Source organism: Hippopotamus amphibius, chromosome 7 (assembly GCF_030028045.1).
Source record: "Hippopotamus amphibius kiboko isolate mHipAmp2 chromosome 7, mHipAmp2.hap2, whole genome shotgun sequence".
NCBI lineage: Eukaryota > Metazoa > Chordata > Mammalia > Artiodactyla > Hippopotamidae > Hippopotamus > Hippopotamus amphibius.
In genome coordinates, this window is record NC_080192.1 from 80,253,624 (window position 1) to 80,280,958 (window position 27,335).

The window sequence follows — 27,335 nt, forward strand, 5'->3', positions numbered from 1 at the left end:
GGCATCTACTGATGGCTTGTTCCTTTGAGAATTGGTCAGATTTTTGTGATTGTTGTTATATCAAGAAATTTTGGATTGTATCCTGGACATTTTGAATATTTTTTTGTCAGTCTCTGCATATTGTTAAAATCCCCTGGAGAATACTGATTTGTTGTTTGAATAGGCAACTGACTGGCATGGTTCTGACTTTTCTTCTGTGATAGTAGTTGCAACGTCAATTCAGTTCTCTATTCTATTTGGGTCTGCCTGGGCCGTCACCACTGTGGTCTTGCTCTGGTGCTTGGGTGGTTTTTATACTGTAATTCAGTTCTGAAAGCCTTTGCTATACATCTCTGGGTGTTTTCTGTGCTTGTGCAATGTGGGGAGTGAGCGCGATACTTGTATAGATTCAGACACAGAATTGGAAATTCTCTTGTCGAGCCCCCTTTCAGCTGTAGGATTTCTCCCATACCCTCTGGCTTCCAGGGCCCATTTCCCCAGTTTCTTTGAGTAGTGAGAGTTCCGTCAGAATTTTGGCCTTCTGTGCTGTGGCACAGTTCCATGCAGTGGCACCAGTGCAGACCAGCCAGAAAAAAGGTGATTCCCCTACTCTTTGCACAGTTGGGTTTCTTTTTCTGATTCTTCTGTCCTAAGTGTTGGATCGTCTTTGAGATGTTAAATGCCGACTCCTCCATGGGGGTGGCAGTGCAGATCTATGTTTAACACTGGCCATGAAGCAGGACCAGGAAAATAAAAACATGGGGTCTCCCCATACTCTGGCTTGCAGAGCCTCTTTCCTGCTTCTCTAGCCAGAATGACAGCCTTCACTAGGAATATTGTGCTCTTTGAACCGTTTTACACAGTTCCCAATTTGGCATACCTTCAGGCCAAATCCTGAGTGAGAAAAAAAGAAAAAACTCAGAAAACCCCTTGTAGCTGAGTTGATCTTTCCTTAAGATTTGCCTTCCCTCTCTAATCCACTTGCTGTTGTTTACTTTTCAAACTCCTGTTGTTTGCCATTTTGCCTAGTTTTAGTTATAATCAGAGGGTGAGCAGAGAGGCGATACAAGGACTCCTTTTTCCTGGACCACATCTTACTAGCACTTGCTACAGGACCACCGCATGATAGTGCACTAAATGAAGTGAATGAAAGTGTAAAATGTGAGGCTCATCAATTATCTAGTAAACTCTGATAGGACAGAAATGACAAATAGTTAGCCCAAAGCCTTTCACTCTCACTTCCCATACTCAGAGCTCACCAGCACTTTACTGCCCCGTGCCCCCCGGAATACTTCCTCACACAGCAAGCCTGGCAGCCACTGCCAAATGAACAGCATTGGCATGTGAGTTGGAAGCCTACCTTTTGTTCCTCTCTTCAAAACTGAGTTACTCACACAAAACCATAAGCCTTCATCTCCCATTTAACTGCAGTGGTTCCTCTCCTCAATTATCCATCTTTCTATTCTCTTTTCTCTTAAAGATTCCAGTTGATTGACATATTTTTTTCTGCCAGGTGGGCTTGTTGAGAAATATCATTCTTTGCTTTCTTATAAAGTTTCTGTATTTTCATAAAAAATTGTAGTTTCATGAATGTGTTTCGATGAGCTTTCCCTCATTTATACGTGTAGGAATTTATTTTTGTGTTTTAGCCCTGTGGGAAATGATGAATTTATTTAATAGATCAGTAATTATCCCACTCAAAAATGATCATTAGAATTCCTCTTTATTTGATTACTGTAAGTCACCAAATCCACAATTTATTTATTACCAGCTGCATCCATTAATTCAGACTTACTGGCCCATGACTAAGAGACCACTATCACTTCTCATTTTAAATCTTTCTAAGAACAAATATTAATAGAAAGTAGTAAGCCTTAAATTTATGTGATTTTAAATCTCAGTCTGTACAAACCATTTTTTTTTTGGCTTTGCTTGTCATTTTTCTTACCTTAAGACTATTTTCCAATTGAGTCACAATCTAAATAGAAGTGTACTTTTTTTGTTGAGGGATTATTACCAGTTAGTATCACTGTGGTACAAGCATTATCCTGGCAGGAAGTAAGAGGCAGTGTTTATGAAGGTGAATGCCTTTTTATGTCTTTGTCCATTTGGTGTGAACACCTATGTGTGACCCATCTGGGAACTTGCTCAAGAGGAGTCTTTATGGAACTTCAGGTGTTCCCTTCTAAAATGAATAATCTGGTCAGAAAAATGACTCCCAGAGTATATTAAGCATGTGTGTGGTGTAAATACTAAGCACATGTTGATAGAAGTTTGGCATCATCGAGTCCAAAGCTGTCTGATAAGGCTTCCTTTTAAAGATAACTCAGGACCACAGTCTGGGACTCCACCCAGCAGTGCTGGGGGCTGAACTTAGAAAAATGAAGAGGAGAGAAACTTACTGTGCAATACTCTGCTGTGTTCACAATCTAAGTGTGCCTTTCTTTTCTCCTTTTCTCCTGGGGTCTGCAGTTTACCGTGGCTTCTGGGCAGTCCTGATGCTTTTGGGGGTGGTTGCCGTGATGACTGCCAGCTTTTTGATCATCTGCGCAGCCCCCTTTGCCAGCCATCTTCTCTATAAGGCCGGGGGAGGCTCCTACATCGCTGCAGGTATGTCCAGTGTGAAGAGTATGATTTCCTGCTGTGGTTTTTCTCAATTATCTTCATATTTTCCACTTCTGGTTTCAGGGATGAGCTTCTAGTAGTAGTAATACATTAATATGCACGTACAGTATTTCCTGAGTGCTACCTGTATGTCACACCCTTTCCCAGGGACTTTCTGTTTTCCATTTGCTCATTGTATCTGCATTGTATGAGTGAAGACACTGGACAGGAAAGCTCTGCTATAAGAGCCTTTTAATGTCTCTTATCCTGTTAATTTTCCACGTGTAAAATGGGGGTTATAGCACGTCTCTCTGTAATATCTGGGTGTAGGTGAAACTTTTTGTGCGCTCTTAAGAAAATAGCCCTGTTATGATATTACAAACCTTCATGATTTATTTATTATAGGTAAAAAGTATCTTTTTCTACCACATCATCATTCCATTTTCTTAATTGTGGTTCACGTATATTATCTAAACACCTTCTCTTTTTTTGTAAAACCTGCAGTTACTTTAGTCAGCTTTCCAACTAGTCCTTCTAATTCCTGATAAAATAGAAAAATAATTGGATAGGTGAGTCTTGTGAATTTTAAGATTTTTTTTATTTTAATCAGGAAGTAAAAGCCAGAGCACTAACCTGAAAACACAAGCACAAGGTTTTTTGTAAACATAAGAATTTAAGGAATTTAGACAAACTTCAGTCTGTCTAAGACCCAGCTGGACCTGAATTTGCTGTATTGCAGCATCGAATAAGAAGGACCAGGTGTCTCACGTGGAATTGTAGTGACTGTGAAGGAAAGAGACAAAATGGATACCTCTACTGCCCTTATAATCACTGCAAAGACAGCTCATGCTGTTGCCCAAAATCATTTAATCGATAGTCAGTTAACAAAATAGTTCCTTTAAGCATTATTTTTGCATAATGTACTTAATTTTGCAGAGGGAATAAAAAGGATAATCTCTAGATCCTTTGCTCAAAGAGCTTAATAAATCACAAAACAGCAACAACAACAAACAAAACCGAACCCTACCCTGGGCACAAGGGCCCTATTTAACCTATTCTGTCTTTCTTTTTGTCTTTTACTTCAACTCTTTTCTTCACTGAGTTTCAAGGGCCTTTAGCAAAGACCCAGATTTACTCATTTGAGCTCATACTTTAAAAAATAACTTTAAATATTTAAGATATAATTCACATACCACAAAACTTACAGTTTTAAAGTGTATAATGCAGTGTTTTTTGGTACATTCGCAGAGCTGGGCAAAGATCACCACTATCTGATTGCAGAATATTTTTATCATGCAATAAAGAAACTTCATCCTCTGCTCCTACCCTCCCCTGAGCCCTGAGAATCACAAAGCCACTTTCTGTTTCTATGGGTTTCCTGTTCTGGACATTTCGTGTATGTGGAATCACGCATACTTGGCCTTTTGTGTCTGGCTTCTTTCACTTAGATCTCGTAATTGATAATCTCTCTTCTTTACTTCATAATTCCGTAAGACCAAACCCCTTATATGCCTTAAAACTGAGCATCTTCTTCACTAAATATTTTTTCTCCCCTCCCCCAAATCACATTCTACTCTAGCTTTATTCAAAGGTCTAGTTAAGGTGTTTATTTTCCTGTGGTCTTCTCAGAAATAATAGCTCTCCACTAAAGTGTGTAAATATTTTTTTCTTCTTCTTCTTTGCTTTTTAATCTTTTAAAATCTTTGTCAGTAAAGGGAATGTGTACTAGAAATAGTTTAGTACTAACATTATGGGCAACAGAATTTTTTTAAACTCATAAATGCTCTGATCCTGAGTTTGGTCTTATTAGAGAATTGTATGTGTATGTGTGTGTGTGTGTGTGTGTGTGTGTGTGTGTGTGTAGTGCTTTTGAAAAAAAATATTGGTGATTTTTTCCATTTTATAATTTGTTTGAGGAAATAATATATCTAAAGAATTATTTTGGCTGAGGACTCTGAAGGAAGATAATGCATCCGATTCGTACCCATGTGCCCATGACCTGTAGATTCTCTTTTTCCAGTGAATCTTTGGCTGCAGTGGGTATGGGGCTGGGATCCTCTTGGCTTAGGTCTTTATGCCAAAACCCCCTGGGTTGGGAGGGCTCCACGGTGTTCTGGGAGCCCATCCTGAAAGCCACTCAGCCAGATGATTACGAGGATACTTCTTTTCAAATCTGACTGTTAATTTCCTTCATGGCACAAGTCTTTATTGTTTGTGTAGGACCGTTTATTTCCCAAGAGCACGGAGAGATATTCTGTTGGGTGAGATAAAAAAAAAATTACTGTTTATTTTTTATCAGTTTGGGCAGTAGAAGTGATGTTCTCAGGAATAACTAAAGTTTACTGTCTAGTAGCAATTTCCATCATGAGACACATCCTTTAAAGCAGTTGTGGGGCAAATAAATCATCCTTAAACCTGAGTGCTATTGACAGAAGAATTTTTAAAATCTTTCAGTTTTCTATTATTAACATCCCAAAATTTGTTAATAGGCAACTAATCCTTTCAGAGTTGGAGATGGAAACTTATAGACTATTCTATATGAACACTAGGAAATACGTGCTAAGCACTAGATTTTGGGGCAGCCAAGATTTTTCTGTACTGTGTTTAATATGGAACCATCCACGTAGTCATTTACTGAGTTAAATTGGATTGAATTTGTTATGCTTTCTTTGGTTAGATGTTATGTTTTCAAAATGAAAAACTCTCATTCCGTGGGCCTAGTATTCCGAAATCCCTTTTTTTTAGGGCTTGCCTTGTCATTCGCTGCCTCACTGTCTTCCCATGCCAGCACTCTGTGCTCAGCCAGGCAGTCGGGAACAGGTGCAGCCTGGGCCCGCAGTTGCTGTGGCTACTTCATCAATGCCACAAACAAGATTGGACATCCTCTCTTTATTTGGACAGATGGTCTTAAGACAGGGCAGAACCAAATTCCAAGTGGCCATTGCTGGGTGTGTGCACATAGAAAGACTCTTTGACATCAACAAGAAGACTACTTGGGTGCATTCCACACATGATCGTGGCGTGTTGATGTCACAGCTGTCTGTGTGAGCAAGGGGTGAGGTCCGTGGTTTTCCTCTTGCTATTTCAATGGCTCAAAGGTCTGGAGGCCATATGTTGCCACTCCCTGCACTTGGGCAGATGCCTGCTCAGGCCGGGCCATGTGTTCCCTATGGGAGTCCAGTTCTGGACCAAGGGCATGGTAATTGTCAGGACGTTACAACACCCAAGTGTGTTTCAGTGAGTCTCATCCTTACTTCCCAATGCCTAAATAATTTCTGACTTTTCTTTTAATATGAACTCTAGGAGGATTCAGAGACAAAGGGCCAACTCATGTCTTCTTCTAACCCTGTGATACTGGATGTGATAGGAAAGATGCGAGAAGACGTGACATTACAAAACATTTGAATTACGTGGAGAAAACAACTGTACGACTGACCATTCCCAATGCCTGGGCAAAGCGACATCAATGTAGGAATTGCTATGCAGGAGTAAGATCCCTAAGTGTACAGAGAGGAATAAGGCTGGGATCTGGATGTTCTGGGACAGTGGCTGATAAGCCACAAAAGCTAGAAATTAGTATTTTACCAGCATATCAGGGTAGAAAGATTTTTCTTCCATAATTGCAATCCCCTTTTCCTAAATGACAGCCTGGGATTACATTTTTCTGCTGGATATAGAGCTAGACAGAGTCTCACCTGGGTAGAGGGGCCTGGAAAGCTTCTGAATCTTGGCTAAATGCCTTGTTAGAGTCTCACACTGGTGATGTAGCAGGATTTCACAGAGTGAAGGGAGACACCGAGGCAGTGAACAGGAAGCAGTGTTTAGTAGTGCTAGCGCTGGCCCAGTGGATTCACATCCAAAGGCTGAGCCCCGAACACAGTGGGGCATTGTCTTATATAATCTTTGTTAAACTCTTATACATTGGATTTTCTTTGTCTGCCAAATGAGGTAACCAGGAAGGTAATGTGCAATTTGATTGGGTAGTTTTCTTTTTCTATGGCCTCTGGGCCATTACAGAGTTACAGAGTTAGGCAGGGGTTACATAGTAACAGAGTTATGCAGGAGACATGCAAGAGGAGTCACAGAGTAAACAGGCACAAACAGGCACATATAGATAACAACTACATTCCTGCCCAGTTGAGTTATGGCCTCTGGGCCCTAGTTTTACTTTGTCCTGGGGGAGCTCCCACTACAGTGAGACTACATAGATGTCTTGTCAGTCAGAGGAACATAGAAGCCCACACTCCAGGCCCAGGGTGTGTTAGCAGAAGGAAAGGATACCTTTGCAGTGTAATTAGTCCTTTGGAAGGTGATGGAGTCAAAGTTGTGGCCTGACTCCTGTCCCATTCTGTGACCACAGGGTACATTTCTTGCCCAGACAGCTGTTTTCACAAGCTGCTGTTGGTCACCAGGAACATAAGCCAAGTTAGTTGGGCTGAGTTGTATAAACCCTCTGTCACGTGGGACAGACAGCCTGAGCACATCCTTCCGTGGCTCAGCCCTGCGCCCTTCTGGTCTGGAGGACAGTGCTTTCTAAGAGTGTAGGGATATGAACCCCCTGAAAGACATAGTATAGAGAAGGTAAGTGGATATGAAGGGAATATAACATTCTTACATCTAGAGGGTAAAACTGACTCAGAAGTAAATCAGATTTGTGGTTTGTTTTCTTTTTTTCTTTAAAAGATCAGTGGATTTTGTAGTAGTTCATCATGAACTCCATTCATTTCTATTTGAGATAAGATAGATGTGAGGGATACATAATACAAGAGAGTTTTTTTGCCTTAATCCTAGAAAAAATAGCTTACAGAAGCCAAGGGACATATTTCAGACGTTCATTTTCCTTTGGCTGAGACTGAGCACGTGGCTCACAGGAGGCTCTGGGGGTCATGCCTTGCTCCTCACGTCTTCTTCCAGATAAAGCAGAACACGGCAGCAGTCGGAGCCGAAGAGTATGTGGAGGAAACAGACCAAGAGCAGGAAGGGATTAGGGAAGAACTGCTGAGGGCCTAGGGGCAGGCATTCTAAACTTACGGGTGTATGTATCTCCCTGCTTGCACCTGCTGTCTCCACATCTGTGTAGTGGAAGATCAGGCTATAAACAGCTGCTGACCCAGGAGAGGCAGAGGGGGCCTCGTGTGAGGGGAACAGGCCAGGAGGGCTAGTGAGTGCTTGCCAAGGTGGCTTTCCTAAAGCTTATGTCTTTCTTAGCATGCAAGAAGTAGGCTTTCAGGAGAAAACCAAAAGTGTAACTTCCCAATACAGAACTGAGTATTTCACCAAAGTTCAGGACTTCAGCATTTTATTCAGAGCTCTGGTTTGTTGGAAGTGGGTGGTGGAAAGAAATGGTGATTAACAAAAGCTATGCATTACTGATATATCAGCCAGATGTATTTTTGTAGTAGAATTAGTGTCTCCGATTTTCATGAAATGCAGAAGAGCTGCTTGGATTTCCCTTTTGCTCAATGCAAAGGCTTGGGTTTACACATGTTCTTTCTAAGTAGGAACAGAAGAACCATTCACTCCATGTTTCTAAAAATGCCTGCCTTGTACACTTGCTTTGTGCCTTCAGGTGTCATATTTGGGAATTTGTCTAGGGAAATTATTGTGTTGGATACTGATACTATTATCATATGGAATTTTAATGTCCTTGATCTGACATTTTTTATAGATGTCAAGTGCTAGAAGAAGTCAACCTTGGTTAATATTAAATAGGAAATAGCTTAGAAGAGTTTTTATTTACAAAAATACTTTGTCTTGTTACTTTTCTTTCTCAGATATTTCTTTGAACATTTATTTTTCTCCATGTTGCTTATCAGTTGAAATATGTATAACAGGCTGTTAGAGTCAGACTTGTCCAGACTTGGTTTCGAATAGGAATGAATAGGTACACCTTGGAGATATTGTGGGTTTGCTTCCAGACCCTGTAATTGATTAGTGTGCAATAACGTTATGTCTAAAAAATGTACTGACCTTAATTAAAAAATACTTTATTGCTAGTAAGTGCTGATCATCATCTAAGCCTTCAGCAAGTTGTAATCTTTCTGTAATAGTAACATCAAAGATTGCTGATTCCAGATCGTCTTAAATATAACAATAGTGAAAAAGGTTGAAATAGTGTGAGGATTACCAAAGTGTGACACAGAGATGTGAAATGAACACATGGTGTTGGAAAAATGGTGCTGACAGACTTGCTCGAAGCAGGGTTGCCACAAACCTTCAACTTATTAAAAAAAATTCAGTATCTGAGAAGCGCAATAAAGCGAAGTGCAATAAAACAAGGCCTGCCTCACTAAAGTGAGGAGACAAGTCCCCACAGGAAGAATTCAAAAGGGACATGTCACATCCAGTTCAGTGTATCCAGCATCCAGTTGAAGGCTGTGGGAGGGAGGAGGGGTGTGAGGGGAAAGAGGAGACACAGAGCTGTCATGTTCCTGCGAATCCCCACCCCAGCCTGGGCCTATTGCACCATCCTTGCTGGAGACGTTCTAGGTCATGGCGACTCCTGCCCAGGTGAATCGAGGGCATGAGAGGCCCGCCCAGTAATAGCTTTAGTGGAATTTTTCTGAAACCTTGAATAAATACTCCCTACCCCCTTTAAAAATGTATCTGAGGACTTCCTAGGTGCACAGTGGTAAAGAATCCGCCTGCTGTTGCAGGAGACACGGGTTAGAGCCCTGCCCTGGGAAGATTCCACATGCCACGGAGCAACTAAGCCCGTGCGCCACAACTGTTGAGCCTGTGCTCTAGAGCCTGTGAGCCACGACTGTTGAGCCCATGTGCCACAACTACTGAAGCCCACGTGCCTAGGGCCCATGCTCCACAACAAGAGAAGCCACTACAATGAAGAGTAGCCTGCGCTCGCAGCAACTAGAGAAAGCCTGTGTGCAGCAACGAAGACTCAACGCAGCCAATAAATAAATTAATTAATTAAAAAAAATGTATCTGAGCTGTTTTTCTGGGAATGAGAGTAGCAGGCCTGGCAAATGAATGCTTTCACTCACATGACATATTACTATGGGGTGTAATTAATCTCCACCCTCAAAGGGAGTCTTCAGATGTGTTAGGTGACAGGACTTCCTGGCCTATACATAGGATCTGTGGTTTGGAATTAATTTTGCCATGGTGGAAGGGCAGAATGAGTTTCCATCTGCTTCATTCTCCTTTTCCAAAGCACATGCATCATTAACATCTACTATCTACCTGGCACTATAAGGGATTTACTTTGTTTGCAAATATTCTGTTTCATCACTCACCCTTCCCCCAAACTGTCACTTTGCTCTTTGGTTTCTTTACTAGATTATGTTATGCATTTTCTGAGGCCTTTTTTTTTCCCTTTATACTTTCTTGTATAGAGGCGAAGCGCGTGAGGTATAGATTCATCCGAATGATCAGATTAACATAGGCTGGGTTTGTCCTAGGAAAATTTTTGCCTTCTATAGCTCAGGGGCTGTTGGGGAGGGGCAGGAGATTTGCTTGACTAGACAGTGGAAACAGAAAATGTCCTTAATATGAATAAGGCCCAGTTTGGATTCACCTGAAGTTCTTTCCAAAATGTTCCCTAGTGGGGCTGTGAGGTGACGGGTGCCACCTGGTGGAGAATTCCAGTGAGACATGGGCAGACACTCTCCCTCAGAACGGGAAGGCCCCATGGCAAGTTTATTCTCTTGCTTCTTGGCCAGTCCTGAAATAGCCTAGTCACATGAGAAGCTCTGACACTTTAGATTTCAGAGAATAGTATTTCTAGCCATAGCAAGAGCTCGTGCCACAGCTTAGTAATAAAAGTAGACAATGCTCATTATGTGCTAGCCCTGTTCCAGGCATCTTGCTAAGTGCTTCACCTCCGTTAACTCCTCATGGCTGCTCTCTGCGGTGGGCCTTGGAATTATCTCCATTTTACCAATGAAGAAACAAGAGACACAGAGAAGTAAAGTTACTCACCTAGTAAAGTTTAAGGTTTTCTGGACAGTAAACCTAGAACCAGGGCAGACAGATTTCAGGCCTGTGCTCTTCCACCACTAAATACTTCCTGAAACTCAGTTACCATCAGTAGACACTTCCTTGGCGTTAAATGAAACTGCTTTTGAGATTAAACTCCTAACTACTTGTAGCGATGGGTATAACCTCATGATCATCCTCTATCAATAATTGTTTCTCAAGAGAGTACAGAATATTGAATGTATAGGATGTTTAATGTCTAACATTATTGTGCCAATCTAAGAAAGTAATAAATATTTGAAAAATCTGATGGATGATAGACATTACGTAGGTTTGGTTGACTAAATAAAAATATGAGGCCAGAAAATGAAAGGGAAGAGGCAACTCATGTATGTGGGAAGTAATATGATGACGTAAGGGCAGCAATGAATATTTGGAAATCAGGTAGATGTAATGAAAATGTATAGTCGTGAAGTTATAACTGTATGTTACCCAGGCCACCTCAGAGAACTGGGGAAAGTTCAGTGGAAAGTGAGTCAGAGAAAATGAAGAGTGGAGATAAGCCAAGAGTGTTTACAGTTGACCATATGGTTGACCATTGTGCATTGGTGGTTTTGTAGTTTCTGAAATATATGTAAAAATGAGCATAATTGAATTATAAGAGAAAGCAATGTGTATTAATTTAAAGAACAAGCTATTACAAAAACACAGTTTAAATTATTTTTAAGAACTTCTAGTTTATCAGAAAAACTAATTTTTTAATGAATGAAATATGTAATATTTGCAAGACTACTTTGGAAGTATATTATAATTTAATAACAAGTATTACTCTTTAGAAAATGTAGAATTGGCAAATTTTCCTGTCCACATTATATAATGTTTAGAAAAAAATAAGTATACATTTAGACTCTGGATGGACCTGTGACAGTTGATTCAGCCTGCACTAATACTCGTGTTTCGTCCTCTAGCACGACACATAGGGCTTCTTAGAAGTTGAGAAAGGCCTCAGACACTGTGGTTTTTAAGATTCCTAGCATATTAAAAGTTAATACATGTCAAAACTGGTTTGCATATATTGTGGAATTTTTTAAATGTTTACATTTGATATGTCAATGCTCTATGCTTTTAAAATACATACATATAAATAGTGGCCCTACACATAACAATTTGCAGATATTATCCAAAGTCTTATATGAATATTGGGCTCAAATCAGATAATCCTAATAGACCCCAATATTGTCCATATCATGAGGGAGTACTGTGATTCCATCCCAAAAGGTCAAATCCCTTGCCAGCTCTCAAGGGTGACCTCTAAATTTTATCCACTAACTTAAAGCCCAGAGATTCTCCTTAAATATCTGAGGAGCAACTCTCTTTCCAAAGGAGTCTCAGAAAAAAAAAACAGTTCATGGGTGGTAGTCTGGTTCCTAGGCTAGGGACCATTTCCCAGGAGTTCATTTTATAATGAAACTTCATAATATTCATTTTTATCTCATATTTTATATGTTTCAAACAATACATAATGAGAGTTTTTTAAAAAAAATTAGCGAATTGAAAACAACCAATCACAAAAAATCCTTGTGCTCCACCAGGTACTTGGGGGAGCTTAGCCTCTTAGTGAACCCTAGTGAATGACTGTCAAAAGTTTTGTTGACAAAATTGATGTTTGTGGAAGATAATGTTAAGAGAAACAGTTGTATCCTCAGTAGGCCTTAGTGGGTCTGCTAGGGTGTGTGTGGGGTGAGGTTGAACAGCTGTGGTCCAGGTCACTGCTATAACATCGGTGAGCCCAGCGCCATTTTCTCTTTTTGGAATAAGATCATGTTTTGTAAAAATATTTTTTTTTTGCCGATTTTTTTTCAAAACCATTTGCCTAAGGAAATGCTGTTCATTCTTTCAAAACTCAATGTTTGAGTTATAACATCATACATCAGTATTTTCATAGCAGCTTAATTCATAATAGTCAAAACCTAGAAAGAACCCAAATGTTCACCAATAGATGAGTGGGCAACACTGGATGAATGGTGGATTCATACGGCGGAACCCTGCTCAGCCGTAAGGAGCGAGCTGCCAACACGAGAAACAACACGGGTGGATTCTCAGTCATTATGGTGGGAAAAAATAGCCAGAGACAAAAGACAGCATGCTGCTATGATGTCATTTCTACAGGTTCTAAAGGCAACACTATGCTATAGTCATAGATGCTTTGGGGGAAGAGGGGGGAAGGCATGAAGAACCTCTCTGGAGGGACAGTGACAGGTTGTGGCTACACTGTAGTTTAGATTTACCAAAACTCATCAAACTATACACTTAAAATCCATACATTTTGCTCTATTTAACTTATACCTCAATTAAAAGAATGAGAAATAATGAGAAACAATAAGCAATAAATAAATGGAATGCTTTTTACCCATTAGAAAAAACCTTCAAACCATTGGAGCTTAATATAATACCTTCACATATTAGTATGAGTTAAGATAAGAGATGTTTGTGTGAAGACTATTACGTCTCTTCCTCAAAAACTCCTTGTGGGGATGTTGTCAGTTACGTACTTCGATGTTCCTGTGCAGATCTGCAGAAGGAATTTTTTATGTATTTCTTTATGAATTGCTATCATTCCTTTTAGAAAATGGTAGTAAACACATAGCTTATCAAGTTTCCTTTCTGTTCTTTCTTCTGAGCATGTCAGATCTAGGCTTACCATTCCATGAATGTTGCTGTCCTTATCACTCTTACCCTCGCTCCAGATTTTTTTCTTTATTTCTGTACTTAGTATGAACTCTCTCCCTGCCTTCCAGACAGCTCCTACTGCAGAGGTAACCTAGTCTCCTGCTGCCTCCTTGGAATAGTTTCCATACTGTAGGATATTTTGGAATGTCTTCAGCCTAATGTGTTACACTCACTATCAGGGTTTCAGTTTGAGTTATGCCACAGGTTAAACTTTTCATCTTGGTAGATAATTAACTACTGCAGACCTCATTTCCATCCTCTGAAAATTGACATGATGAGTAAGCTGGTGTTATCATCCCTAAAATGTTATGAAGCTTACTTTCTAGTTCCATATAGATGCCCTTGCTTGTGTATGTCCTCCAAAAAAGAGAAATGATGAATTTTTCCTGATTTTAATTTAGTATTCACTATAACTTCCTTCATGAGCATTTTTTTTTTTTTTTACTATGGAGTTCTATGGCCTTTCCTATGCCCACTGAAAGCTGAAATGAGTTGCCACTGAATTTGTGTGGAAGCAAAGAGGTCAATGAATCACCTTGAATTTATGATTCTTCCCCAGGTAACCAAAAACTGTCCATGATTCAATTTATTAAAGTACACTTCAAAGGCAATTCAGTTGCATCTAAGCAGCTAAAGATCAAGTTTACTGTTTTTTAGTAACTCCAAAAGGCTTTAAAAAAAAAAGTATATATATATATATAGGTATATGTACTTCTAGGCCAGGATATAGGGTTTTGGCATTTGCCTATGTTTTGAAGAAGAAAGTTTTCATTTCTGTGGCTAGCTTTTTCCTAGGAATGCATTATAAAATACAGTTTTTATAATACAGTATAAAAGATCTTTCTAGGGACTTCCGTGGAGGTCCAGTGGTTAAGACTCCATGCTTCCACTGCAGGGGACGTGGGTTCAATCCCTGGTGGGGAACTAAGTATTCCACATGCCGCGTGGCAGCGGCCCAAAACTAACTAACTAACTAACTAACCTTTCTAGTATGCCTTCTTTTCTGTTCTTGTGTCTGTGAAATATTGAAGATGTGCAGTTCTATTTCTCTGTGACTTGGCGTTGGGGAAATCATTTTGGTTTTGTTTCCATATTTTGATTGTTTCCATGTTTGTATCATTAGCATTTTTTTGTGTCCCTAGTTTGTGACTAATTTTTATGTGACCTTTGTTTCAAAAATGCTTTCCAAATTGAATGTATGACATTTGTGAGAGACTGTGCAAAAATCATAAGCTTGAATGGCTTTTCCCCACACTGCCAATAAAAGAGACTTAACATGTTCTTGATGTGACAATTATTTGTCGATTGTTTTACTGTGATAACAAATCTCCATGGGCTTTGGGACCATATTTTGATTATGCCTCCAGTGACCTATTTTATGAATTTTTTTTGGACTTCAAAAAATAGAATTCAATAGGAAATAAATTATGCTTTCAAAATGTATGAGCTAATTTAAATATAACTTCATTTGAAACAAATTATCACCTGAATATTAGCAATATTTGCTATTCTTGCTAAAATCTCTGTGGCAAGTGGGTTTGAAATGTAGCTCATTTGTCACTCAAGACAGTTATTGCTTATGTTTTTATGAATGAGGGCTTTAAGATATCAAGAGATAATAATTAAGATTTTTCCGTAGTATTGGTGCTGCCCCAGAGCAGACTCTCTACTTGGTAAGTGGACCAGGTCAATAATACTACTGTTCATTAGCAGTTACAGTATCCCACAGAAAGAAGATGTGTCTTTCTGGGTGTATGAACACACATATTCTCCTCCCACCCCCACCGCCAACATATGCACCCTCCAACACACACAGTCACAGACTTCCCCCACATTCATTTTGTTTCTTCTTTTGAAATATTTTCCAACTTACACAGAAATTGTAAGTCCCTTCACCCAGAGACTCCATTCAAATTTTGCTAATTTTCCCAATAATGTCTTTAATAGCAAAAGAATCCAGTCCTAGAACATGCTTTGCATTTAGAAGTGTCATGTGAGTATCCATCAAACCAGAATAAATCCTGCTTTGACCTTCATGAGCTTGGCTCTTTTGAAGAGTAGAGGCCTGTGGTTTTCTAGAATGTTCCTGAATTGGTTTGTCTGATGCTTCCTCATGGTTGGATTTAGCCTCTTCCTTTTTTGCTGCAGTATCATAGCAGTGATGCTGTGTTCTCATTGAATCTCATGACGTGGTAAGTGACATCAATTTGTCATGTCCTTAGTGATACTAACTTTGATCACTTGAGTAAGGTGGGATTTGCCAGGTTTCTTTAGTATGAAGTTACAATTTTTTCTTTATGACTAATACCTGTTTTGTGGGAAGAGACTTTGAGACTGTGTAAACATTTATTTCTCATCTAAATTTCATCCACTAGTTTTAGTATCCATTTTTGTTTCTTGACTGAATTAATTGTGACTTAAATGATTGCCAAATGGTGATTTCTGATTCAGCTATTCCTTCTACATTTACAAGTTAGCATTCTGAAGGAAAGGCATTCCCTTCTCCCACTTATTTATTCACTCATTTATACCTCTGTGAGTTCATGGATTCCTATTTCATTCGATGAAATGTAATGGACCTCTATCATTATTTGTTTGATAATCAAATGTTCTTAGAATTGGCTAGGAGAAGCCCCATGATCTGGCTTCTGAAATGCCCACATTATTCTCTGAGCACATCTGTACTTTTTTTGGTATAACATGTTTCAGATTCATCTTGTACTTTCTGTCCCAGCCTGGACTCAACTATTTCTTAGAGATGCCCTGATTCCTGGTATCTAGAAGCCAAGATCTAGGCATTTGGTGTGCTCCATGCTGCTAGGGTATTGTTGCTCCCAGACTCTCTCAGGAAACAGAGCCAGGAAATATATCTAGGTACATACACACACAAATGTATATTTTAACACACACACACACTTTTACTTCTCTATTCATTCCTTTATCTATCTAAAACCATAAATTCACACTGATACATTCAATTCTAACAAACACCATAGCGTTCATTCTAGCTTTCCTCCTTTTCAAATTTGTAACTCTCTTTCAGGCAGTGAAAAACTTGACTCCAATTAGCCTCAATATATGTATTTATTTGATCAATCTAGCTATAAAGTAACAGTCTCCTGACTCTTTCTTTAACCACTTACTGCATGCGGGCCCCAACCATAAATTTTTGCTGCCATATTGGCTAAACCACTGGCCTTTGGTATAAGTAGTTTTCCCATGTTTGTTAGTTTTTTTCTTTCTGTTTGTTTGTGTGTCTCTCTGTACATACACACACACAGATACATACATGCACACCTATAAAACACTGGCAATTTAACGGATAGGGAAAATAGGGAAGCATTTTTCTACCCCATGGGTATAATCATAAGCTGACATGATATAAATTAAATGGACTATATCTCCAACTATTGAACAAGTTAAAGATTGTAGTGATAGAAACAACTATTATTCATTGCTTTCAGGCTGTAATTTCTCTTTAAATAAGAGCAATAATTAAATATAAGTTAATTCTTCCTTAATAAGAATCATCTACATCAGCAGTCCCCAGCCTTTTTGGCACCAGGGACCAGTCTTGTGGAAGACAATTTTCCCACGGGGGCAGGCAGGAGCATAGTTCAGGAGGTAACGTAGGCGATGGGGAGCAATCAGGAGCGGCAGATGAAGCTCACCTCCTGCTGTGCGGCCCAGTTCCTAACAGGCCTCGGATAGCTTCCGGTCTGCACCCTGGGGGTTGGGGACCCCTGATCTACATGATGTTCCGTAATACTTTTTAAAAGTATTCTAAATTCAATTGCAGCACTATTTACAATAGCCAGGACATGGAAGCAACCAAAATGCCCATCAACAAATGAATGGATAAAGAAGATGTGGCATATATATATACAATGGAATATTACTCAGCTATAAAAAGGGATGAGATGGAGCTATATGTAATGAGGTGGATAGACCTAGAGTCTGTCATACAGAGTGAAGTAAGTCAGAAAGAGAAAGACAAATATTGTATGCTAACTCACATATACGGAATCTAAAAATGGTACTGATAAACTCAGTGACAGGAACAAGGACGCAGATGCAGAGAATGGACTGGAGAACTCGAGGTTGGGGGGGGCGGGGGGTGAAGGGGAAGCTTAGATGAAGCGAGAGAGTAGCACAGACATATATATATACTACCAACTGTTAAATAGATAGCCAGTGGGAAGTTGTTGCATAACAAAGGGAGTCCATCTAGAGGATGGAAGATGCCTTAGAGGACTGGGATGGGGAGGGTGGGGGGGACTCGAGAGAGGGTGCGGGGGGAGTTGAGGGAGGGAGGGAATATGGGGATATGTGTATAAAAACAGATGATTGAACTTGGTGTACCCCCCAAAAAATAATAAATAAATTAAAAAAAAAAAAAAGCAATTGTGGCGCAGAGGTTAAGAATCTGCCTGCCAATGCAGGGGACACGGGTTCGATCCCTGCTCCAGGAAGATCCCACATACTGCGGAGCAACTAAGCCCATGCGCCACAACTCTTGAGCCTGCGCTTTAGAGCCCATGAACCATGACTATTGAGCCCATGTGCTGCAACTACTGAAGCCCACTCACCTAGAGCCCGTGCTCCACAGCAAGAGAAGCCACGGCAATGGGGAGCCTGCACACCACAATGAAGAGTAGCCCCCACTCACCGCAACTAAAAGAAAGCCCACGCACAGCAAAAAAAGACCCAACACAGGCAATGAAATAAATAAGTAAATAAATAAATAACTTAAAAAAAAAAGCAATTGTATCCTTTTTCACTATGTCCAATCTAGTCTCCTCCCCAGAATGGATTACATCCTGATAAAATTCTTAACTCTCCAGGCCCTTCTAGACTCTCTTCAGTGCATTTATATACATATGTATATAATTTTGCTTCTGTTTAATTTTTACATAAATTATATAATATAATGTATGTTTTGTAACTGGCTTTTTTCACTCAGTATCACTGGCAATACACATGGAACTGCTGCATTCTTTTTAACTTCCGTGTAATATTTCATACATGCATAAACCATAGTTTAATCACTGTCTTGTTGATGAACATTTGTGCTGTTCCCACGGACTGTAACTCTTAGACAAAGGTAGCAGAAAGGCTGGTCCAAGTGTTAATATGTTTTGCATGTAAAAACAGAAACAATGGAAAAAGTTAAATTAAAAACATCAAATTAGGTTAAACAGTTTTTCTTAAAATAATATAAAGTAAATCTTCAAACAAACAAACAAAAAAAAGTATTCTAAATTCAGTAATGGGTTTTTCAATTTTTGAAAAGAAGATGTACAAAGCTACTGGTTTTTCACAAAGGAAATTTTTTAAAATAAAAATACCTGAAAGCACATGAGATTCTCATGATGAAAGGAAGATAAAAAAAAAACCAACATATCAACAAATAATAAAAAACGTTTGCAATGCGTTTGCATAAGGCAAATGGGATGCAAATAACTAAGCCAAACCTTTACATTAGCAGAGCACACTGTCTGTATATTTGCTGAAAAAAGATATTGAAATGCTCAGAGTTGCTAGACAACACATGGCCTCGCCATATTGTTGTCAGAATCTGAGGCACGGCTCTGTGAGGAGTTTGCTCGCCGGCTATGGCTTTACTATTTTTCTGGGATGCAGTTGCTGTTCAGTGGTTAAATTGCTCTATTCTGTGCTCCAGTATTTGCATTTACATTACAGACCACAAAGTGAAGGATGGTTCTTATTAGTGAAGCATCTACCTTGATTCTTCACAGCTCTGTGGTTTGTATCATGATTAGGAGAAAGTTTCAGCTCTGATGCTGATGTACTTCAACATACATATGGGCCCTTCTTCCATGTTTACTTCTCAAGATTCTTTATGAAATTGATGACCCAAGAGGAAGAGGACATCCTAAGTGTGTAGGAGCACAATTAACCCCAGAAGAGTGATTGATGGCTAGGCTTGTAAAAGCTACTCTCTCCTGCCCACCTTCCCCAGCCTCTGCTCCTGATCACAGGGCAGTGTTTACCTTCTAGACAGAACAGCAATTAGGATATGGAGATTTTGTACCTCGCGATTCAGTTCGTTAACTCAAAGAATATAATAGATCCTTGACAAGTTTGGATTGAACTTTTGGACAAATAGCAAGTGTCCTCAAGTATATTTTTCTTTGGAACAAATTCGTGTGTGAGCACCTGTCACCTGTCACTCACTAGTGAATCAGCTTAGCAACTCTTCTGAGTCTGCAGCTCAGTGCAGCGGTATCACCTCCTTCTGTTGTTACAATAATAGTCACATGGAGCATTTGGATTCCTGTGGTGGCAGGCAAAGGACGGCCTGCCATGGGACTTAGTGGAGTCATGGCAGTGCCCTTTGTGGAAGACTGGGACTTGGTGCAAACCCTGGGAGAAGGTGCCTATGGAGAAGTTCAACTTGCTGTGAATAGACAAACTGAAGAAGCAGTTGCGGTGAAGATTGTGGACATGAAGTGTGCTGTAGACTGTCCAGAAAACATTAAGAAAGAGGTCTGTATCAATAAAATGTTAAATCATAAGAATGTAGTGAAATTCTATGGTCACAGGAGAGAAGGCAATATCCAGTATCTATTTCTGGAGTACTGTGGTGGGGGAGAACTTTTTGATAGAATAGAACCAGAAATAGGCATGCCTGAACAAGATGCTCAGAGGTTCTTCCATCAACTCATGGCAGGGGTGGTTTATCTTCATGGTATTGGAATAACTCACAGGGATGTTAAGCCAGAAAATCTCCTATTGGATGAAAGGGATAACCTCAAAATCTCTGACTTTGGCTTGGCAACCGTGTTTCAGCATAATAATCGTGAGCGTTTATTGAACAAGATGTGTGGCACTTTACCATATGTTGCTCCAGAACTTCTAAAAAGAAAAGAATTTCATGCAGAACCAGTTGATGTTCGGTCCTGTGGAATAGTACTTACTGCAATGTTGGCTGGAGAATTGCCGTGGGACCAGCCTAGTGATAGTTGTCAGGAATATTGTGATTGGAAAGAAACAAAAACATACCTCAACCCTTGGAAAAAAATCGATTCTGCTCCTCTAGCTCTGCTGCATAAAATCCTAGTTGAGAATCCATCAGTAAGGATTACCATCCCAGACATCAAAAAAGATAGATGGTACAACAAACCACTCAAGAAAGGGGCAAAGAGGCCCCGAGTCACTTCAGGTGGTGTATCAGAGTCTCCTGGCGGATTCTCTAAGAATATTCAATCCAATTTGGACTTCTGTCCAGTAAACAATGCTTCTAGTGAAGAAAACGTGAAGTACTCCAGTTCTTAGCCAGAACCACGGACAGGTCTTTCCTTATGGGACAGCAGTCCTTCATACATTGATAAACTGGTGCAAGGGATCAGTTTTTCCCAGCCCACATGTCCTGATCATATGCTTCTGAGTAGTCAGTTACTTGGCACCCCAGGGTCCTCACAGAACCCCTGGCAGTGCTTGGTCAAAAGAATGACACAATTTTTTACCAAATTGGATGCAGACAAATCTTATCAATACTTGAAAGAGACTTGTGAGAAATTGGGCTATGAGTGGAAGAAAAGTTGTATGAATCAGGTTACTATATCAACAACTGATAGAAGAAACAATAAACTCATTTTCAAAGTGAATTTGGTAGAAATGGATGAGAAGATCTTGATTGACTTTTGGCTTTCTAAGGGTGATGGATTGGAGTTCAAGAGACACTTCCTGAAGATTAAACGGAAACTGAGTGATGTTGTGAGCAGCCAGAAGGTTTGGCTTCCTGCCACATGATAGATCCACTGGCTCTGGGATTCCTGCTGAATATAGTGCTGCTATGTGGACATTATTCTTCCTAGAGAAGATTATCCTATTCTGCAAACTGCAAACAATAGTCCCTGAAGAGTTGTCTTCCCTCAAGCCAAACATTTTCCAATTCTTTTTGTATGTTCTTCATACAAATAATACCTATATCTTAATGTAAGTAAAACTTTGGGGAAGGGATGGATAGAATTCACTAGGTATTTCTTCATCTGCATTTAGTGTCTGAATTTGAGACCCACCTGGTAGAAACCAAGCTCTGGGGATATGTGAGCTTACCAGCTTTTATACCAACATAATAAAAAATGATACTCTTGTCCCATTTTTACCAAAACATTTGGTTTCTTCCAAAAAGTACATGTTTCCTTCATAGTAACTTAATTACATGGATGAATGAGTAAAAGACAACCTTGTGACTTTGGGACAGTAGATTTATCAGTCTGCGAAGTGAAGCCAGCTTCAAAAAATATATCCCCAAGATTTGTAATTAGATTCTTAAAAGGGACTGACCAGGTGTATAAACCTGTTTCTGAATTATAATTATTAATTAAAATTGCAAGTAGGTATGTTTTTTCTGGGTTAGTTCATAATATATATGATTGGTCTTTCAAGTAGAAGTTGAGCATAAACTGTAGTGCTTAACTACCTTTATTCAAAATTACTGTTGCACATTTTAAATATTTTTCTATATTCTACTTTCACAGCCATATTTTAATTCTTTATTATAGAAATAAATTCTATTTTGAAAATGACAAAAAAAATAGTCACATGGAAAAGCATATGCTTAGTAGTACTCTCAAATTTTAGCATTCATAAAGCTCTTCTGTCATGTTGGTTGTTAAGGTCAAGGGTCCAACACCATGGTACTTCTCTACCCTCATAATTCCAACAGTATTTTTGAATAGGTGGATTGCAGTTACATTGAAATGGTTGATAAAGTGTTATGCTGCCTTCTAGTCAGTGGGTAAGCATTTTCCATCCCTTCCTCCTTTCCTCTTCCTTCCTTTCTTTTGTTTAATAAGGCTCTTGATCTCAAACCTGAGGTTTTAAATTCCACAGAATGTTTCTTAAAGAGTCGTGTATATTCTTTTACATCAGTTCAGTGCTTCCATCCCTGTTCTTGTCTGGTACTAACCTTGGCTTCTCTTTTCATTGCCATATTTAACTGCAGCACCCGTTAAATAATATAACAATAGTCAGAAAGACCTGAACTGAAAATCAGCTATGAAAACTACCAGCTGAATTTGCATAAACTTAAAACTGGGGGTTAACAGTACCTATTTCATGAGTTTATTGTACATATTGAAGGAAATAATGTATAACAATGCAGGGATCGTTGACTCTTATGTTCATAAGCACCTAATACAGTGCCTGGCACACAGTAAGTATCCAGTAAATACATGTCAGCTGTTGCCATTGTTCTTCTGCAGCTATAGCCTTCACCTCAGTGCTCTGAAAATTAAAGATCAATGATGTGCCTATAAAGCATACAATTAAAGGTCTGACACAAAGTAGGTGATTTAGCTAGAATTATATTTTTAGAGTTATATCATCAGGCGTGTGATTGGTCTGATATAGCATTCTTGGGCAAACATCTTCAGAAAGGCTAAAGGTCTTCTGTTTTGTCCTTCTCAGGCATCCTGTTTTCCCTGGTGGTGATGCTGTATGTCATCTGGGTCCAGGCAGTGGCTGACATGGAAAGCTACAAAAACATGAAAATGAAAGACTGCTTGTATTTCACCCCTTCTGTGCTATACGGCTGGTCATTTTTTCTGGCCCCAGCGGGGATATTTTTTTCTTTGCTAGCCGGATTACTATTTCTAGCTATTGGACGGCATATTCAGTTACATCACTAATCAAATTGTTGCCACCAGTATTTTCTTGAGAAATTTTAAAACAGAGCATTTTTTTCATTTCGTCTCCATGATCCCAGCATAGAATGAGTTGATGTAACTTTTTAGCTGCTATTTAAATTAACCATATTACTTGTGATTTCCTCTAATAAGAGGGTCCTAGAATCTCTCCAGACTCCAGAGTGCTTCCATCTTACCTAATTGCTCTCAAGAATCTAGTTTTTTAGGGAGCAGGTAACATCGGCCTTCCCTTCAATGCACTTGTTAGAGTTTGCAGGTAACAAAGGCCTGATAGTAGCAGAACACCACCACTGGGGGCAAATCATGATTTGATTTAAGCCTCCTCCTTGACATTCATTTATGCTGCCGTTAAAAAAATCTGTTGGAATCCTATATCTAATAAGAGGTTAATATCCAGAATATATTAAGAACTCCTGTAACTTAACAACAACAAAACAAGAACAGCAACAAAGCAAATACCAGATTTAAAAATGGACTTGAACAGATATTTCTCCAAAGGTGATGTACAAATGGCCAAAAAAAAAAAATCCTTTGGAGAATAATTAAGAGCAACAAACAAATGTCAGAGAATTTACTCCATTTCTTCTCCACATACATACACATGTACTGACTCCTGTGAGCAGATTATTCATTATTTAAAAATAGATAGCAGTTGTCCTTGTAGCAGGAGCTATGCAAACTCTTCAGTTACAGCAGATCACAATAAAACCAACATGTACTTATTCCGCTTTCTTACCAAAATTAAGTTTGGTTATGTAAATTTATTCACTTAATTGTGCATGCTTACATAAATCTTACACTGTATTTAAAAGAAGCAAATCTGTACACCAAATCACATACAATGAAGATTGGATTTTTATAAACTTAAAGTGGGTTACTTGTATATGCAATATGGTTGAAAATATGTAAAAACACAGTGCCTTCACTTTGTATGTAACTCTATTTGATATTTTAAAATTTCCATCTAAAAATTATATTGCTAATATGTTCAGCATGTGAAAATTTATTGATGAAATGTGCTTTTAATATACACTCACTATAAACTTTAGAAATACTTCCAGATGAGGATGATAATAGCCTTGCTTTATTAAAGACTATGAAATATTAATTTTTCCCAAGATCTTATGGGTTGTAGTTCTTCTGATCATTTGTGTCCCTCCCTGTATTCAGCTTTACAGCAGGTACATTAACATTTACAGATCTGCTCTTTCCTTTAACCTCTCGGAAGAAAACCTTTTGGGGGTGGGGGTGGGAATGAGTCTTTATTATTCACTAAGTAGACATTTTACATATCAAAGATGTTTATTTGGCACTAATTTTGATTGAAATCAAATCCATCTGAGAAGCCTAGGTGGTATTTGCATTTTGGAAGCCTCCTGACAGAGGAGTTCCACGTTAGTGAAGGAACAGAGGCCCTGCATGGTGTGCAGACTGTGTTCCGGGCACAGCGTTTTACTCCGCAGCGGTTGTGAATACCGAGGGCCTGACTCGAGGGCACATTAAAGGTGACCACCTAGAAGCCAGTGTGGAGTAGAGGCACTGTTGCTTTCACCCCCAGATTCCGTGATAGGGAGATTGCCTGTCTCTTCTCTGCACATCTTGTAGTTTCCATTAAACCTTGTTTCAGTGGGAGGGCGCTCTGGGGGAAGAGCGAAGATCTGAGGTATTTGCAGATCACCAGGGCATTTTAGGGGTTAGGGACAAGACTTGCCTGTTTTAAAAAAAAAAAAGACTTCAGGGCCTTAACTGGTTTCTCAAGCCTTTTCAATTTTATCATAAACGTTTTCTTGGTACTTTCCTTTGTCTCTTTCTGTTTCATTTTTGTATTGCTTCATTTATTTTTTTGCTTTTGGCTTGATTATTACAAAAATAATTATGGGTTCTGTTATACATATTGACTGTGATATTAAGTTGTGGCATGCTATTAAGTTTTCCAAACGATGCTAGATGTATTTCATTAGTTCATATCATCTGTAAATACAATTCCTTTTTGTAGAACTTTGGAATGGAGCCTTTTTCTAATGCATTATATGTCATTTAAATTTCACATGCAAGCTGCTTTTAGTAAAGGTTTGAATATTTGTAGTTTTCAGATGGTTAATCTTACTTTCTAACACTTATGCGACTACCATATATTTATTTTCAGGCAATTGGCTGAATATCTGATGTACATGACACTCTTACACAGATCCACACTTTGGAAGTGTTTCGTAGTTGTAATGCATTGGTCACAGTTCAAACACATTTCCTGATCTATTTCACCAGCAACCCATGGAAGAAAGGAAGGTGAGTTGTGTTTGCTATGTCAATGAGTAAAATACACTTAAAAATAGCAGGTATATTCTTGTAACAGCGTTATCTCTCATTTGGGATAGTATGTTTCCTTTTATTTCTCTATTTGGTGTATTGATTTATTTCCAAAAGCTTTCAAAGGAAGTGTTAAAAATCTTGTTAAGAGGGTTGATTTTGCATCATAAAGTTTTAGTTCAACAAATAAGAGATCTTTCTGGTGACACTTCTACAAAGAGTGAGGAAAGAAGGCAGTGAGTTATGCCCTTGGACTTTGGTGAAAGCTGTGATCTCTCCATATTGTATTTGCCCAAGGAGTTTAGTTCACTCATGTGGTAGGGAGCACAGGAAACTGGCTGGAAAAACCCAGCAGAGACACTGAATGAAGATGTTCAATTTGGGGTTGAGCATAGGACTTTAAATAATACTATTAGGTGTGCTCTTACTGGTCATTGGCCACTTTTATGACTAATCTATGAAATGTGTTTACTGAATTTGAAGATTAAATCTACTTATAAGAGTATATTTACATAATGGAAGAGGTGTCTGTGTTTGGTAATTATCTATCTGTCTATCATTAACTTTGTGTGTGCACTCGTGTGTGTGTGTGTGTGTGTGTGTGTGTGTGAACATTTATAAGTTTGGGTAGAAAGAATTAAAGTGAATAGTGAAAATCAATACATTTGAGTAGCATGTTTTTAGAAATTCAGTTTCTCAGGGACAGTAACATAGTTGTGTTTCCATGGTGGACTCTACCAGGAATGGTGTCTCATACAAAAGAGATCAAATAGAAACTAAATTTGCATTGATTGTCTGAAGGAGTTAAATATACAGAGATATTTCTTCAGTGATGACCAAGTGTAGGCAGAGAAATTCCAACAAAGACTTAGGAATAGGGTATATTAGGTATGTTAAAAACCAAGGATGGCGGGGAAATAGTTAATATCATACATACTAGAATAAACGTAAACTAAACAAAGGAACGTTTACTCTGATTAGGAGAGAAAGAGGAAAGAAACAAAAATTTCTAGAGCTTAGAAATTCTGAACTAGGCAACTGAGGCAAGTGCTAGGAGCTCTACCTTCAGCCTATTAGGATCCTCCTGGGCCTGTTGTGGGGGTGGGGAGTATAGCCAGAACAAGTCTAAATGACAGTGGGGCTACAAGAGGCCCCCTCTGGCTTTCAGAGCATCATTTTTTTCCCCTTGTGTTCAGCTATGACCATGGAAAATTGAAGGGGCAATCGGATGGTTGAACTTTGTAAAATGATCCACCTCTGGTTGTAAAGAATCATATGATATAGCTAATAATTCTATTCCACGTGTGTATGTCTGTATATGTAGTGTGGTGTGTGTGTCTGTGGAGAGAGAGAGTGTGTGGAGAGTGTGTGGGTTGTCCCTCAGTCCCTCCGTATCTGTGGGGTATTGGTTCCAGGACCCCTGCAGGTACCAAAATCTGAGGATGAGCAGCACCTTATATAAAATGGCATGGCATTTGCATATAACCTATGTATATCCTCCTATATACTTTAAATCATCTCTAGATTACTTTTATTACCCAATACAATGTAAACGCTGTATAAATAGATCCCAGCATGGCAAATTCAAGTTTTGTTTTTTTGAAATTCCGGAAATGTTTTTTCTAGTATTTTAAATCTTTAGTTGAATTTGTGGGTGTGGAACTGGTGGATATGCGGGGGTCGATTATGTGTAAGGTATCTGTGAGTATCTGTAAGGTATCTATAAGTAAGTAAATTAGACTGATTTTTAATTCTTCAAGTGATGACTTTTCCGGTTCACACAAACGACAGGACCGTCTGAACTGGCTCCATGAGATAAGCGTGGTTGAAGTCATGGCCTCCTGCGCTGCTCCTGGGTATTGTGCAGGCAGTTTAGCTGGGAGAGGACTCACTGCAATAAAACAAAAACTTTTAATATTCTGTTCTTCTGGGCATCCAGGAGTTAATAGTTCTTCCTTTATATGGCAACTCTTGTGTTTTTCTCTTCTTAGCATTTCTTTTTCCATTAATTCTAACAAGAGACTGCTACTCTTAAAAAATTCACCAGTGCTTGTAGACAGCATTGGCATTGCAGACTGTCTAAACAAATAGATAGTTAAACAG

General features: G+C 39.1%; 2 protein-coding genes across 2 annotated transcripts in view; both read left to right on the top strand.

Annotated features, from left to right (window-relative positions):
- The window catches only part of TMEM182 (transmembrane protein 182), a 63,382-nt gene extending 40,111 nt beyond the window's left edge, over positions 1 to 23,271 (top strand). The window contains exons 4-5 of the mRNA XM_057743710.1: positions 2,452 to 2,589; positions 22,687 to 23,271. Of these exons, the coding sequence (XP_057599693.1) occupies positions 2,452 to 2,589; positions 22,687 to 22,907 (359 nt within the window). The 3' untranslated portion in view covers positions 22,908 to 23,271. The remainder of the gene's footprint in view (positions 1 to 2,451; positions 2,590 to 22,686) is intronic.
- LOC130857859 (serine/threonine-protein kinase Chk1-like) lies at positions 19,594 to 21,024 on the top strand. The gene is given in 2 exon segments (XM_057743709.1): positions 19,594 to 20,826; positions 20,929 to 21,024. Coding segments are annotated over 2 exon segments (1,329 nt in total).
- Positions 23,272 to 27,335: the final 4,064 nt, after the last annotated feature.